Genomic DNA, 13,924 nt, shown 5'->3' on the forward strand with positions numbered 1-13,924 from the left:
ATCATAGGATCATCCATAGTTGAAGAATTTCACTACTTGAGATTGTCAAAGAGTACATCCATAATAGAGTATAAAGTACACAAATAAAGGATATTTGAAACAAATAAAACGCACAAATAAAATTAATAGTCCATAACAAAGTACATCCATAAGATCATAATAGAAGTTCTAATAAAGTACACAAATAAAGGATACTTAAAACAACATACAAACTTTCATAACAGACTTTGTAAAAGTATAAATTTACAGTCCATAATAAAGGATTTCATAAAGTATATCTATATAACTTTTTATTATAACAGTCCATAATAGTATATAATAGTTTGCATTATAATTACCCTATAAATACAAATGACAAATTAACATCCCAATATTTATATTGTAATCCCCGTATATGATATTATGACATAACTTAACTCCTAACACGTTAGCATGTTTGCTTTCATAACATAAAAAGAACACAATCAATCATACAATATAGTATATCTCAGTAACATTAGAATGAAAGTTGTTATTCATTGACAATAGTAAAACAATTTGTCCTATAAATCAACCAATAACATGAAATCAGATTGTGCAAGTTTCAGATCATCCAGATTGAAAACAACCACATTCAAATTGACAATAAAAAATAAAAAATAGATCAAATTGTGCAAATTTTAATAAAGTGGTGCTTGAAATTTAGTTCAATCTATATGGTCTTGCTTGACATTTTAATGACACATTATACCAAGTAAAATAAAAATTAAAACTAAATATATCAAAGTGTTTGATGAATATGTTGAGAAATATCAATTATTAACAATGTTAAGGAAAACAAGGTCTGTAACATATTAAAGAAAACAAATAAAGAAGTCATATAGACTAAACATGGTTAATAAATAAAGGGACATGTTACAGCAAAATGGTAAGCATTTTTTTAAAAATAAAACTTATCTTGTAATAATAAATATGTAATGGCATTTTAAAAAAAAATGTGATTTATGAATTACAACATCACATAATATGAAAGACTATTTTTCATAAGGAGATTCACTATATATCAAAGACCGCATATTATGTATCAAAAAATTTACAATCAAATAACAAAGAAACAAAGGGAAGTAGTTTAATATACATTACTCAAATAGAAGGAACCTACACAATAACATACACACAAGCCAGCTACACGCCGAATGCAAAACTCTAATATATTTATTAAAATAAATAAAATCAGAGCCGAATGTATTACACACAAATACATGATTGTCCTCTACTATAAAGATGAAAATAAATCATTTTTTAGTAATAAAAATCAAATTAAGGGCAATCCCTGCAAAGTGTGGAATACAAAAGAATAATTTATTTTTTAAATTGAGGAACAATAAGCAACCCAATAAAAACAATACCTACAAAGTGTTTGCAATATAAATGAATAATTTGTTTTAAATCGAGGAACAATGAGCAACCCAGTAAAAAGCAAAGTGTGATAAAATACTCAACTTTTACACAGAAAATGAAAATTCAATAAAAAGTAAGTTAATCGTTATAAGTCATCTTTAAAGATAAATGAAAAAAAAAGGAAAACCCAAAAAGTTGATGTATCCATGATTTGATCTTATTTTTATAAATGAATGGAAAACAAAAGGTTAACCCAGTAAACAAGTAATTTTTAGACGAAAATGATAACTATTTGTTTTCAGACCTCATAACCCAAAAAAAAAATTGAGAATGATTACAATCAATGGTTTGAAGTGTTTTTTTACAAAAAAATGGAAATAAAAGAAAAATATATTGAGAAGAAAGGTTTTAGAAGAACACTATAGTGGGGTTTGGTTTTCCAAGGAGGTAATTGAGAAGAAAAGAGGGTGGGGTCTCCTACTTTTGTAATATCACTTTGGTGTAATTAATGAACTCTTATTTTATTAATATAACTAAAGTGAAATGACTAAAGTAACTCCAACTACAATAAAAACAAATGTAAAGAAATATGTCCCAATAAGTAATATACAGTTTACATATTATTATGACTAGCGTGTCGACTGACACTTTATGCTTGTCGACCCGCATTCTTATTGCAATATATAAACTTTGAGAAATTTTTTGATTTAAGAAGATAAAAATCATTATATGATTGTTAGATATTAGTATTGTATGGAAGTTTTTATTAGTTATTAAGGAGAGAGGTTAAAAAGATAAAAATGAAATATTAAAATTATATCATGCATGGTGGTTACCACTTGTTTTGGCTTTATTAATAGTATAGATATAAAAAATACATTATGTAATGATAAATTTATCCTTAAAAACCAACTGGCATTGATTCAAGTGGTACATGTTTGAGTCCCCTTAAGCAAGAACCCGGGTTTGAGTCTTGCGGATGGAAAAAATGCATGTTGGAAGAGTTAGCCCCACGTACCTGTGTATGTTCCCGGCTCGGACAGGATTGCCTCCGGTGCGAGGATACCTGTGGGAAACCAAAAAAAATTTATCCTTAAAAATCCAAGGAGGTAAACATAGACTACTTTATATAATGACAAATTTATCCTTAAACTAAAATCTTCTATGCTTTAGTAATAATGTTAGTCCCTTCAATTAATATATAGATATAGAAGATCAAACTCAACAAACATGTAAGTGTTAATGTTTCTCTTTTCTTATTATAAAAAAACAAATAAATATATCGCACCAATAAAATTCTATTTTAATTGAAAATTTTAAATATACATTATTTTTTCTATTTTACTTCATTACTAGACATTAGACAAACAAACATTAAATTGACTTAAACAAACTTCAATTCAAATTCTCTATACCAAAAAATATTTATGTCTTGTACCAATCCATTAGGGTTTTGCAATTGGGCAAGACAACTAAAAAAAGACCCATATAAACTTGTGTTGCTTTTCTAGTGCATGCATCTGTATAATGTAACAATCAATCTCCAAGTAACAATCAATCACTTATGGGTAGTTTTAAACTTTGTATAATGGAATTTAATATTCAAGTAATACTTAATATAGTTTTGCATAAAATGTAGATGATAATTAAGTTTTATATAATATGATAATCGTCAACTTTCACTCATATAAAAATGGGTATAACTTAAAAGCGTTACAGGGTATGTGAAATATAATGGTAAGAATAAACATTTTTTCTTAGTAACTCCACAAGACCCAATACATTGTTTCTAAATAGTTTGGATCCACATGTATCACAATGAGGGATAGAATATAAAAGAAAGATTGCAGCGTTTTGAGTTGGATCTCTAGCATGCAGCAGAGCCTTGGTAACTGCTCATGTAATCCATAAGGGCTTTGAATTAAGGATGGATGAGGTGCGGATGTGTACGGTCAGTGCTTTCCCCAAATCCGTGATATTTGCGGGTACCCGTACGAGCAGTGAGTATTTTCAAGTACCCACTTAGTTTTTAATTTTAATTATATATTTATATAATTTATAATAATTAATATGTAAAAATAATTATTACATAAATAATATAATATTTATATGATCATAGTCAAATAAGTATAATTTATTATAAAATAATAAAAAATATATAATAAAAATCTTAAAATAATAATAAAAAATTATAATATATAAAAAAATTAATTAAAAACTAAATTTATAAATTTCTAGGTACCTAAGGGGTGGATATTATAAAACTTGTTCCCATCAAAAAACTATTATTAAGAGTACCTATTGTAGATATTTCCATGAGTAACCACACTTCAAGTTTTTTTGTCATCCCTACTTTCAATTACACTCATTAATTTTTATCTATCTCTTAACTCTTACATTCTTATTTCCTTTAATGTAACTTTTTTAATTAGGATATTTCCATAAACTAATTCATTTTGACATGAATGGTCGGAATCTTAGCATGCTGGAGGACATTAAAAACTAGCCTTAGTTTTACTAATACTTACAACAACATAGAGGTGTCAAAATGGGTGGACCCGATAGGGCTAGCCTGCCAAAACCCAAAAATTTATAGGGCTTGAGTATCATATTAAGTACTTTGATAGAAACCAGGCTTTTTAGCCCATCCCGATTGGGCTATTTTAAATCCGGGTTCGGGTCGGGCTTATCTGGATGAGTTCAGGCTACTCGTTTTCCTTATTTGTGTCTTTTTTTTTGGGCTTTTGGCTTGATAATAAGCATCAGATGAAAACTTACAAAAACAACTTCCAATAAAAAATTGATAATAAACATTGTGTTATGAATTTTGAATAAAAAATTGAGTAATGTTAAATATAAATATTTATAAATTACAATAATGTTATAAAGTCAAATATTATATTATTTTTCCTATTTTCTGGAATATCATTTTAAGCTCAATAACAAAATAATATATCGAATCAAATGAGAAGATATTAAACCACATAAATTTTAATTTTACTTTCATAAGTATTTATTTAATTATATTTAACTTTTACAACAAAAATATAATAAAGAAAACAACGTTTACAACTAAACTAAAAGACAACATAATTGTTTACCATATAGAACTACACACAACCAAATTTAATATAATAGTTCATAATGAAAGTGTTAATAAAGAACATACAAAAGATAATATTTTTGATAGTATCCAAATGTTTATATATTAAAGTGAAGTTACAAATTATATCGTGTTAGGGAGTGAGTCTCAATAGAAATGAGAGATTTAATAAAAGAGTTGTGTTAAAAATCATGCACGTGAACTTGACATCACGTCTTAACTCGAATACAAGACATTAGATCTATAAGTTTGGTTGTATTTGACATAATAAATGTGTTAAAAAAGTTACACATTAATATCAAATGATATATATATTTTAAATAGATTAAATATGTTAATTTTTTTAAAAAATATTGTTTAGTTTATGCGGGCCGGCCCACCACAACCCGCAACCTGCTTAGGACGGGTTTGTGCTATAATTTGATATGCATAAATTGTATCTGAGCTTTTTAGCCCGGCCCGATGTAGCCTGAACCCGATATGGGCTAGCCTGAACCTGTCCAAGTAGCCCATTTTAACACCTCTACAACAACCTTCCTTAAATATTATTATTCTCCATATTTTAGTTTTAAATTTTGTATATTATTCCAATTTTTTTGATGTTTTAGAAATTCATATTTTTCTTTTCAATTATATCATTTTTTATTACTTCTCTTTTCTCCCCTTTATTTTTTTCATTTTTTAATTTAATTTTCGGTGTGCTATAAATGAGATTATTTTATTCAAATTCTATTAAGTTTTTATATCATTTAATGTAAACCTTAAACATCAAAATTAGGAATAACAATCAAAACCTGACCACGAGTATCGATAAAAATACTCATAACAACTACCCGCGAAAATAGTTTATGTATGAAAACAAGTTTTATGATACCCACCATGTGACTACCCACAAATTTATAAATAATTTTTTATATATATTATATTTTTATTATTATTTTAAGATTATATATTATCTATTTTATTATTATTTCATAATAAATTGCAATAGTTTGACTATAATAATAAATTTATCATATAAATATTTTATTATTCATGTAATAATTATTTTTATATATTAATTATTATAAAATTAGAAATTTGTTTGGTACCCGTGGATGCCTATTACTCGCACAGGTTCCCACTAATAGTGCAAGTTTAGGAACGAAAAAATACTACCTACGTCCATCTGTCCCATTGCCATCCCTAATCAAAATACATGAAAGAGAGAAATATTTTCAACACACTTTTTGTTGTTCATAAAAATGTGAGTCCAGCTAATAATAACGAATAAATCATGTAAAACAGTAAAAGTGATTCTCATACAAAATCCAACCAATAAAAAGGAACAAGTTAAAAAAAAACTGTTGAAAAAGTGTCAGCATAACGTTACTGATACATTAGTATTATACTGGCAAAAAAATGTGTCAGTAACCTTCATTTATGATTATTATGGGAACAGAAACATTATTTTTGAAGAATATGTTAGTATTTTGTATTATGCTGTTCATAAACCACAAATAGAGGCTTCATGAACTCATGGAATGTATTAGCCATTTCTCATGCAAGAATATGAGGATATCACTACCTTAAAGATTGAAAGTTATGTATAAACTCTATGATATTGAACATTTTTTTCTTATAAAATTGATATTGTGGTAAATAATCTTATAGACCACCTATTATAATTCTTATCATAAATATTGGACAAACTTTTATCCAAACAATAACATCAAACACATATACATGTTTAACACCTATTGTAATCATAAGTAATAAAAGAAAAATAAAGACAAGGAATGTAAAAAAGAATATCATGATAGAGAGCGTGTATGTTTCATAAATGAATACAAAATCATAATAACTTTGAAACCAAAATGAAAAACAAAAAATTCACAGAATTTGAAACTAATAATGGTTACTGCATAGTCTTGTATTAAAGCTAGCCATAACATCTCGTGACACTTTCAGTTACTACACCAAGCTCCTCAATCATAGTACTACTCATTCTTCAGTTTCTCTTTTGTATCTCAACACATGAACATTTGTTTGATGTTCCAAACCATGTCCTAAATCTTGTCTCATAACATCAATTAAAAAAATTAAATATTCATTATTTTTTCTGTTTTTACTTGTCACTGGTGCAACACATGATTTGGAACAAGGTTTGAGATGATATATCCATGTATAACACTATCTCTCAACAAAAGATCCTCGTGATGAAGAGCTCTTATATTTCACAAGATTCATACTCCTTTTTTAGTCACAAAAAACGCTCACTTTTGAATCCTACTTCTAAACAACACCTTCAAATACCCCATCATATCATGCATCAACCAACACATTCTCCTCCTATTACTACTACCAATGGAATCTTTATCCAAAGTTCAACTCTTTTTCCTTACTTTTTGCACCACTCTCATTCTTACTACAATTCATGCACAAACACTTCAAACATACTTAGTTCAACTACACCCTCATGGCATAACTAGTCCTATGTTCACCTCTAAGATCAAATGGCATCTTTCATTCTTACAACAAACTATTTCATCCGATGATGACCCCGATTCTCGCCTTTTATACTCGTATCGTTCTGCGATGGATGGTTTCGCAGCTCGACTAACTGAGTCTGAACTCAAGTACTTGAAAAAGCTACCTGATGTTATCTCTATTAGGCCTGATAGGCAGGTCCAAATTCAAACCACTTATTCTTACAAGTTCCTTGGACTGAATCCTGCAAGAGAAAGTGGTTAGTAATATCTATTTAGCCCTGAAACTTGTCCTATATGTAATCAAATAGGATACTTTGATCCTTTTAAATACCTTTAGTCTATATACCAACCATTTTCATTACACAGAAAATGATTGATATTTACTTAGCACTAATGCTTCAGAAGGTTTATCATATCTTTACTCAAATAGGATACTTTTATACCTTTAAATAATTTTCATCTATATATATTTAGATAATTTTATGAATTTGTATTGTATCTACGTCTCATAATTGTATCTGTGCTTTCTAGACTGGTATCAATCTGGATTCGGCCGTGGAACTATAATTGGAGTACTTGATACTGGAGTATGGCCGGAGAGTCCTAGTTTCAATGATCATGGAATGCCTCCAATTCCAAAGAAATGGAAGGGTATATGCCAATCAGGGCAGGCCTTTAACTCTTCAAATTGTAACCGAAAACTCATCGGTGCACGGTAAAGACTTGGCCAAAGACCTTCTATTCTTACAATGGTTTTCCACGTTAAATATTTTATGTCAATTCCTACTTTCTCAACTTTATTTTAATTGTTTCATCAATAGGTACTTTACCAAAGGCCATCTTGCAGTATCACCTTCAAAAATTCCAGAATATCTCTCACCAAGAGACTCATCAGGACATGGCACACACACTTCATCCACTGCTGGTGGCACCCCGGTGCCGAGGGCCAGTGTGCTTGGTTATGCAGCAGGTGTGGCAAGAGGAATGGCTCCTAGTGCACACATTGCAGTGTACAAAGTGTGCTGGTTCAATGGCTGCTATAACTCGGATATCATGGCTGCAATGGACATGGCAATTAGAGATGGTGTGGACATTCTATCTTTATCACTAGGTGGCTTCCCTGTGCCTCTATTTGATGATAGCATTGCCATTGGAAGCTTTAGAGCAATGGAGCATGGGATTTCGGTTATTTGTGCAGCCGGAAACAATGGACCAACAGCAATGTCTGTAGCAAATGAAGCACCTTGGATTAACACTGTTGGTGCAAGCACACTGGATAGAAAATTCCCAGCCATAGTTCACATGGGAAATGGAAAAATTCTCTATGGAGAATCCATGTATCCAGTTAACAAGCTAAGGAGCATTGGCAAGGAACTTGAGCTTGTTTATCTGAACGACGGCGATACGGAAAGTCAATTTTGCCTCAGAGGGTCCCTTCCAAGGGACAAAGTTAAAGGCAAAATGGTGGTGTGTGATAGAGGTGTAAATGGAAGAGCAGAGAAGGGTCAAGTTGTGAAGGATGCAGGTGCTGCTGCTATGATTTTGGCAAATACTGAGATAAACTTGGAAGAGGATTCGGTTGATGTTCATTTCTTGCCAGCAACTTTGGTAGGTTTTGATGAATCAGTCACCTTGAAAGCTTACATAAACTCTACAAAGAGGCCTCTTGCTAGAATTGAATTTGGAGGAACTGTGATAGGAAAGTCTAGAGCTCCAGAAGTTGCAATATTCTCATCTAGAGGACCAAGTTTCACAAATCCTTCAATCCTCAAACCAGATGTTATAGCTCCAGGTAAGGACAGATTTTATATACGTAGTACTTTTGTAAGAAAATATATTTCTAAATATTTGCTACAAACATATACATTTTTTGTGACATGACGAAGAAAAAGATATTAAATGCATCCGAAGTGTTGAGAATATAAAAAGCATTCAATATCTTATTTATTTAGTAGCAGGAGCATATAAAACTCTTCTTTGTTTTTGGTGAATATTCTCACAATAGTTTTATGAACATCACTTTTCACCCCTATTTTAGAATCATGGATCCAAACACTTAACTTTTCCCTCTTATACTTTCTCGATCCGTTGCTGACTCCAGGTGTCAACATCATTGCTGCATGGCCTCAGAACCTTGGTCCTACAGGCCTTCCAGAGGACACTAGAAGAGTGAACTTCTCAGTCATGTCTGGTACCTCAATGTCATGTCCTCATGTAAGCGGAATTGCTGCTCTTATTCATTCAGCTCATCCGAGATGGACTCCGGCAGCAATCAAATCAGCAATCATGACAACAGCTGAGGTAACTGACCACACAGGAAGACCAATACTAGATGAAGATAAACCAGCTACAGCTTTTGCCTTAGGAGCAGGACATGTGAATCCGAAAAGAGCATTAAATCCAGGTCTTATATATGACATTAGGCCTAATGATTACATCAACCACCTTTGCAGCATTGGTTATAAAGGGTCAGAAATATTCAGTATCACTCACAGAAATGTCAGTTGCCATGAAATCATGAAGATGAATAGAGGCTTCAGCCTTAACTACCCTTCTATGTCAGTAATGTTTAAGCATGGAATGAGAAGAAAAATGTTCAGAAGGAAAGTAACAAATGTTGGAAGTCCTAACTCCATCTACTCAGTGGAGGTTATGGAACCTGAAGGAGTAAAAGTTATAGTGAAACCAAAGAGGCTAGTATTTAAACAAATGAACCAAAGCTTGAGTTACAAGGTATGGTTCATATCAAGAAAGGAGGTTAAGAAAGGTGCTGATATAATGACCTTTGCAGAAGGGAGTTTGACATGGATACACTCTCAAAATGGTTCTTGCAGGGTTAGAAGTCCAATATCAGTGACTTGGAAATCTAAGTAGCATGGAGAATAAGAGTAGTAGACTACAACTACATCTACAACCATTGTTAAGTTTCACTTAGAGCCTATTTTACTATAATGTTATTGGTTCAATAGCTTTATATCTAGCAGAGTTTTCAGTACAGAAAACTCAAGAAGGAACATTTAATGTTAGCCCATTTATAAATGCTAATAAATTGGTAGTGCCAAGTTTGGTCAAAACTCTATGCTTTACTTTTTTTTAAATCAGAACATATGTCATTCACTCATTTTAGCACCTAACTTTTTCCACACCAGCTTCTCCTATAAAGGAATATAGACCATAGTTATCAAGTTTCCACTTTGGTGTGTGGTTGGTCACTTTTTACTATATAATTATGAGCCTTATTTTACACTAGGAAGTATCATGAAGTGGCACACAATATGCAAGAACTGATACATAATTCACAAGGTTAATAAAAGAATCTAATAGCTATGATATAGACATATGAGGTTGCATCCATCAATTTTTGCCAAAAACTAAGTTATTTTCTTTTCCATGAGGAAATGATATATTGGGTTAGCCCTACACTTCACATGTTTCTAGCGATTCACATGGCATTATCAAATGATACAAGTCTTGGATAAGAATCTACAATGCACTAGAACGCCCTTGTTGACGATCCTTTACTCCGACAGCATCTAGGGTTCCTCGAACAATGTGATATCTCACACCGGGTAAATCCTTAACCCTCCCCCCATGAAACCATTTCATAGAAGTTCATTGATATCCTCTTTTTATAAAGCAAATCAACTTTGATTCTTGAATAATCGATATCACTTCTGCTTCTATTGTAATAAAAGATTCCCTTTTTATGTGGAAAAGACCTCTATCAATAATTATGATTTTATGTATGGACAATTCCTCAATATCTTGTTCATTCGCAACAAAATATTTTCTTTGTGCGGCGTTAAAAAAAACATGTTTTTTGGAGAGAGATACTATTTCACCAATCGAGTCGCAGGTATCTAACATATTGATACCTAACGATTTTCCGCAAAGTGGTGACGAAGGGTATAACTTATACAAATCTTTCCGTTTTCCAATTCGATCCGATCCATTCGTTCGTAGAGCTATTTACTCGATCGCAGACATTTCTGGAACACCTCTAACAGAGGGACAAATAGTCAATTTTGACAGAACTTATTGTCAACCTCTTTCAGATATGAATCTACCTGATTCAGAAGGGAAGAACTTCAAATATGAATCTACCTGATTAGGAAGGGAAGAAGTTGCATCAGTATCTCAATTTCAATTCAAACATGGGTTTGATTCACACTCCATGTTCTGAGAAATATTTACCATCCGAAAAGAGGAAAAAACAGAGTCCTTGTCTAAAAAAATGCCTTGAGAAAGGGCAGATGTATAGAACCTTTCAACGAGATAGTGCTTTTTCAACTCTCTCCAAAGGGAATCTATTCCAAACATATATATTTTCTTTGGTTTTTAGCATCACTTGCCTCTCCATTACTGGAGATGAGTCTCATTCGTACTTTACACATGGATCCTTTAATAACATCAATGCCACTTGATCCTAACTCTTGGGTTAGAGAACTATCTAAAGCACTAGCACTAGGAAGACCGTCCAGAACATTGAAACTTACAGAAATATTTCAACAATGTAATCATCAAAATAAAAATTTACATTCCATATATTATCATAAGCAACATTCCATATATTATCATAAGCAAATTGATCCGGTCCACAGAAATATAAGACACTTGCACAACAACCTTAAACAGCGTTTCTAATGAGTGTCACTAAATATTATCATACCATAGGCATATATGTATCTGGACATCAGTGTTATATATACGCTAAGGACAAAAAATTATAGCAGGATCCTTGACCAATTGTCCAATAAAAACACATTTATACTATTTATAATGCATTACTGATTTACAATTATAGAGTTATCTTTCATTTTTACCCGAAGATTATTTGTTTTATAGGCAGAGATATCATCTATAACATCTCAATAAAAAAAATGTTTATATACAATAAGGAACTTTAATTAGCATTAGAAAAACAAGACGGTGTGTTAATTTTGCTAGGTTTGGTGGTATGATAACACTCTGATTTCGTGTGTTGGAGAAAGTGATTGGATTTAGGTGACTGACACCAGATTGATGAGCTAAAAACAAGTGCACGTTGCATGGGTTATATATTATCTATGTTACTCGGTTCCAACCAGTATATATATACTATATATGTGCGAGATTGGTAAATTTGAACATTGAACATGCCATTGGCCCATGGAAATGGGGCAAATTTACTCCGTAGGTATATTTTAACTTTTAAATTATTACGAGTGTAACTTTTCTATCAATTATTAGAGTAGTGTAAGTTTTTTGAAATCGGCTATTGCATAGGTGTTTTATATTCTTTTTTCTCTTGGTCTCATTAAAATTGGTAACCCAAAAGGAGTTTTTTTAATCAATTTCTATAGAAATCGTGCACCAGGATGAAGTTTTTGATTTTTTATTTTTTTAATACATAATCAAAATCGTGCAACAGAGGTTTTTGGATTCTTAATTTTTTTTTCTGCTACTGAGAATCGGCTATGCAATTGGAGGTTTTGGTTTTTTATTTTTTTCTCCCACTCCATAATCGGCTGTTTTTTTATTTTCAACCGATTGACAATAAAGAATATTGGCCCACTTATTCAGGTCCAATATTCATTCCCAATCCTCTTATACGAAGGAAAAGAAGTGGAAGACCAAAGACTATACACATTCATAATAAGATGGATGAAGTTCATGCTCAACAAATTAAAAAATGTAGATGGTATAGAAGTGAGGGGCATAATAGGAAGACATGTCCATTACGGTCTAGAGAACTTGGTGAGAGTTGTACACAATTTTTCAATAATGAGTAGTTTATTTTGTAATCTTTATTTGTATTATGCGATTATGTGAATTACTTCAATGAAGAAAAACATGGGTGTGAATTACTATAAAATATAACATATAACATATATAATAATGCAGTGATTCAATGCAGAGAAAAAGTGATTCAATATAGACAAAAATATTGCAGTGATTCCTTGACTAAACACTGGCAAATTTTCTCACGGATTCTTGCAGAAAGTAATGTGCAAAGATAACATTTAACGTGCAAATGAATTGCAATGTTATTTGAAAAACTTGTTTAAAGTTCTGCTGGAGGCTTTCAGTTTTAAAGAAAATCGGCATTAAGGGTGTCAATTTATTTGAAATAATTGCTAGCATATAAATTGCCAATTACGTTGACGATTTAAATTAATTTCCAATAAACATACTAAAGTAAAAAACGGCAATGTGGTTGACGATTTCACAATAACTATACTAAAGTAAAAACGGCAATGTGGTTGACGATTTCACAATAACTATACTAAAGTAAAAAACGGCAATAAACATACTAAATTAATTTCCAATAAACATACAAAAATCGTCAACGACGTTGACGATTTCAATTAATTTATATAAGTTTCCAATGCGATTGACGAGTTAGGGTTAAATATTATAAAGCTAAAAACGACAATATGGTTGTCGATTTCACAATGACTATAAAAACGGCAATAAGGTTGCCGATTACACCAAGTATATTTCACGTGGATATTGTTGAAAGATTTATCTAAGAGAAGATTACGTTTTTCCCCCTCCGCAAATCGTCCCCGGCAGCGGCGCCAATTTGTTGAAAGCGAAAATTTCTCTTCGTCGGTGTGTTTTCTTTATTTTGTTAAGTAAGTGAACTCGATTTTTTTTTGTTCGCCATCTCGGCTTTGTTGAAATAAATTTTAACACTAGTATAATGGTTTCAAGAATATTCCAGTTACAACTTACTTTTAATAATTATGTGAATAAGTTATTCCTTCTTGTCTCATCTCGACTTTGTTAGAATAAATTCCAACGCTGGTACAATCATATCGAAGCAATCCCCTATTACATAATTATTAAGTACCTTTGAATATCATCTCGATTTTGTGGAATAAATTCCATCACCGGTTTAATGGTATTCTAATGTTCAAAAGTGATGAATAGTTAGTTGTTAGAAACAAATAAATAAAGAACAAAAGAATAATAAATTTAGTGACCT

General features: G+C 31.2%; 1 protein-coding gene across 3 annotated transcripts; it reads left to right on the forward strand.

The window, feature by feature from the left end:
* On the forward strand, nucleotides 6,811–10,043 carry LOC109333602 (subtilisin-like protease SBT1.2). Of its 3 annotated transcripts, none has more exons than XM_019569113.1 (5): nucleotides 6,811–7,211; nucleotides 7,486–7,669; nucleotides 7,776–8,746; nucleotides 9,056–9,856; nucleotides 9,894–10,043. In XM_019569113.1, the coding sequence occupies exons 1-4, from the start codon at nucleotides 6,830–6,832 to the stop codon at nucleotides 9,826–9,828; spliced, it is 2,310 nt and encodes a 769-aa protein (XP_019424658.1). In that variant the 5' UTR covers nucleotides 6,811–6,829; the 3' UTR covers nucleotides 9,829–9,856; nucleotides 9,894–10,043. The 3 variants fall into 3 exon arrangements, with proteins under 3 accessions (XP_019424658.1, XP_019424659.1, XP_019424657.1); XM_019569114.1 differs by having other exon boundaries at nucleotides 9,056–9,845; nucleotides 9,892–10,043; XM_019569112.1 differs by having other exon boundaries at nucleotides 9,056–10,043.

Source organism: Lupinus angustifolius, chromosome LG19 (assembly GCF_001865875.1).
Source record: "Lupinus angustifolius cultivar Tanjil chromosome LG19, LupAngTanjil_v1.0, whole genome shotgun sequence".
NCBI lineage: Eukaryota > Viridiplantae > Streptophyta > Magnoliopsida > Fabales > Fabaceae > Lupinus > Lupinus angustifolius.

What these genes read in the sequence shown, in the direction of transcription:
- LOC109333602 (XM_019569112.1), top strand. Translation starts at nt 6,830, where the DNA reads ATGGAATCTTTATCCAAAGTTCAACTCTTTTTCCTTACTTTTTGCACC. An exon ending in CGAAAACTCATCGGTGCACG is followed by an intron (nt 7,670 to 7,775) that starts GTAAAGACTTGG and finishes TTTCATCAATAG; the next exon opens with GTACTTTACCAAAGGCCATC. An exon ending in ACCAGATGTTATAGCTCCAG is followed by an intron (nt 8,747 to 9,055) that starts GTAAGGACAGAT and finishes TGCTGACTCCAG; the next exon opens with GTGTCAACATCATTGCTGCA.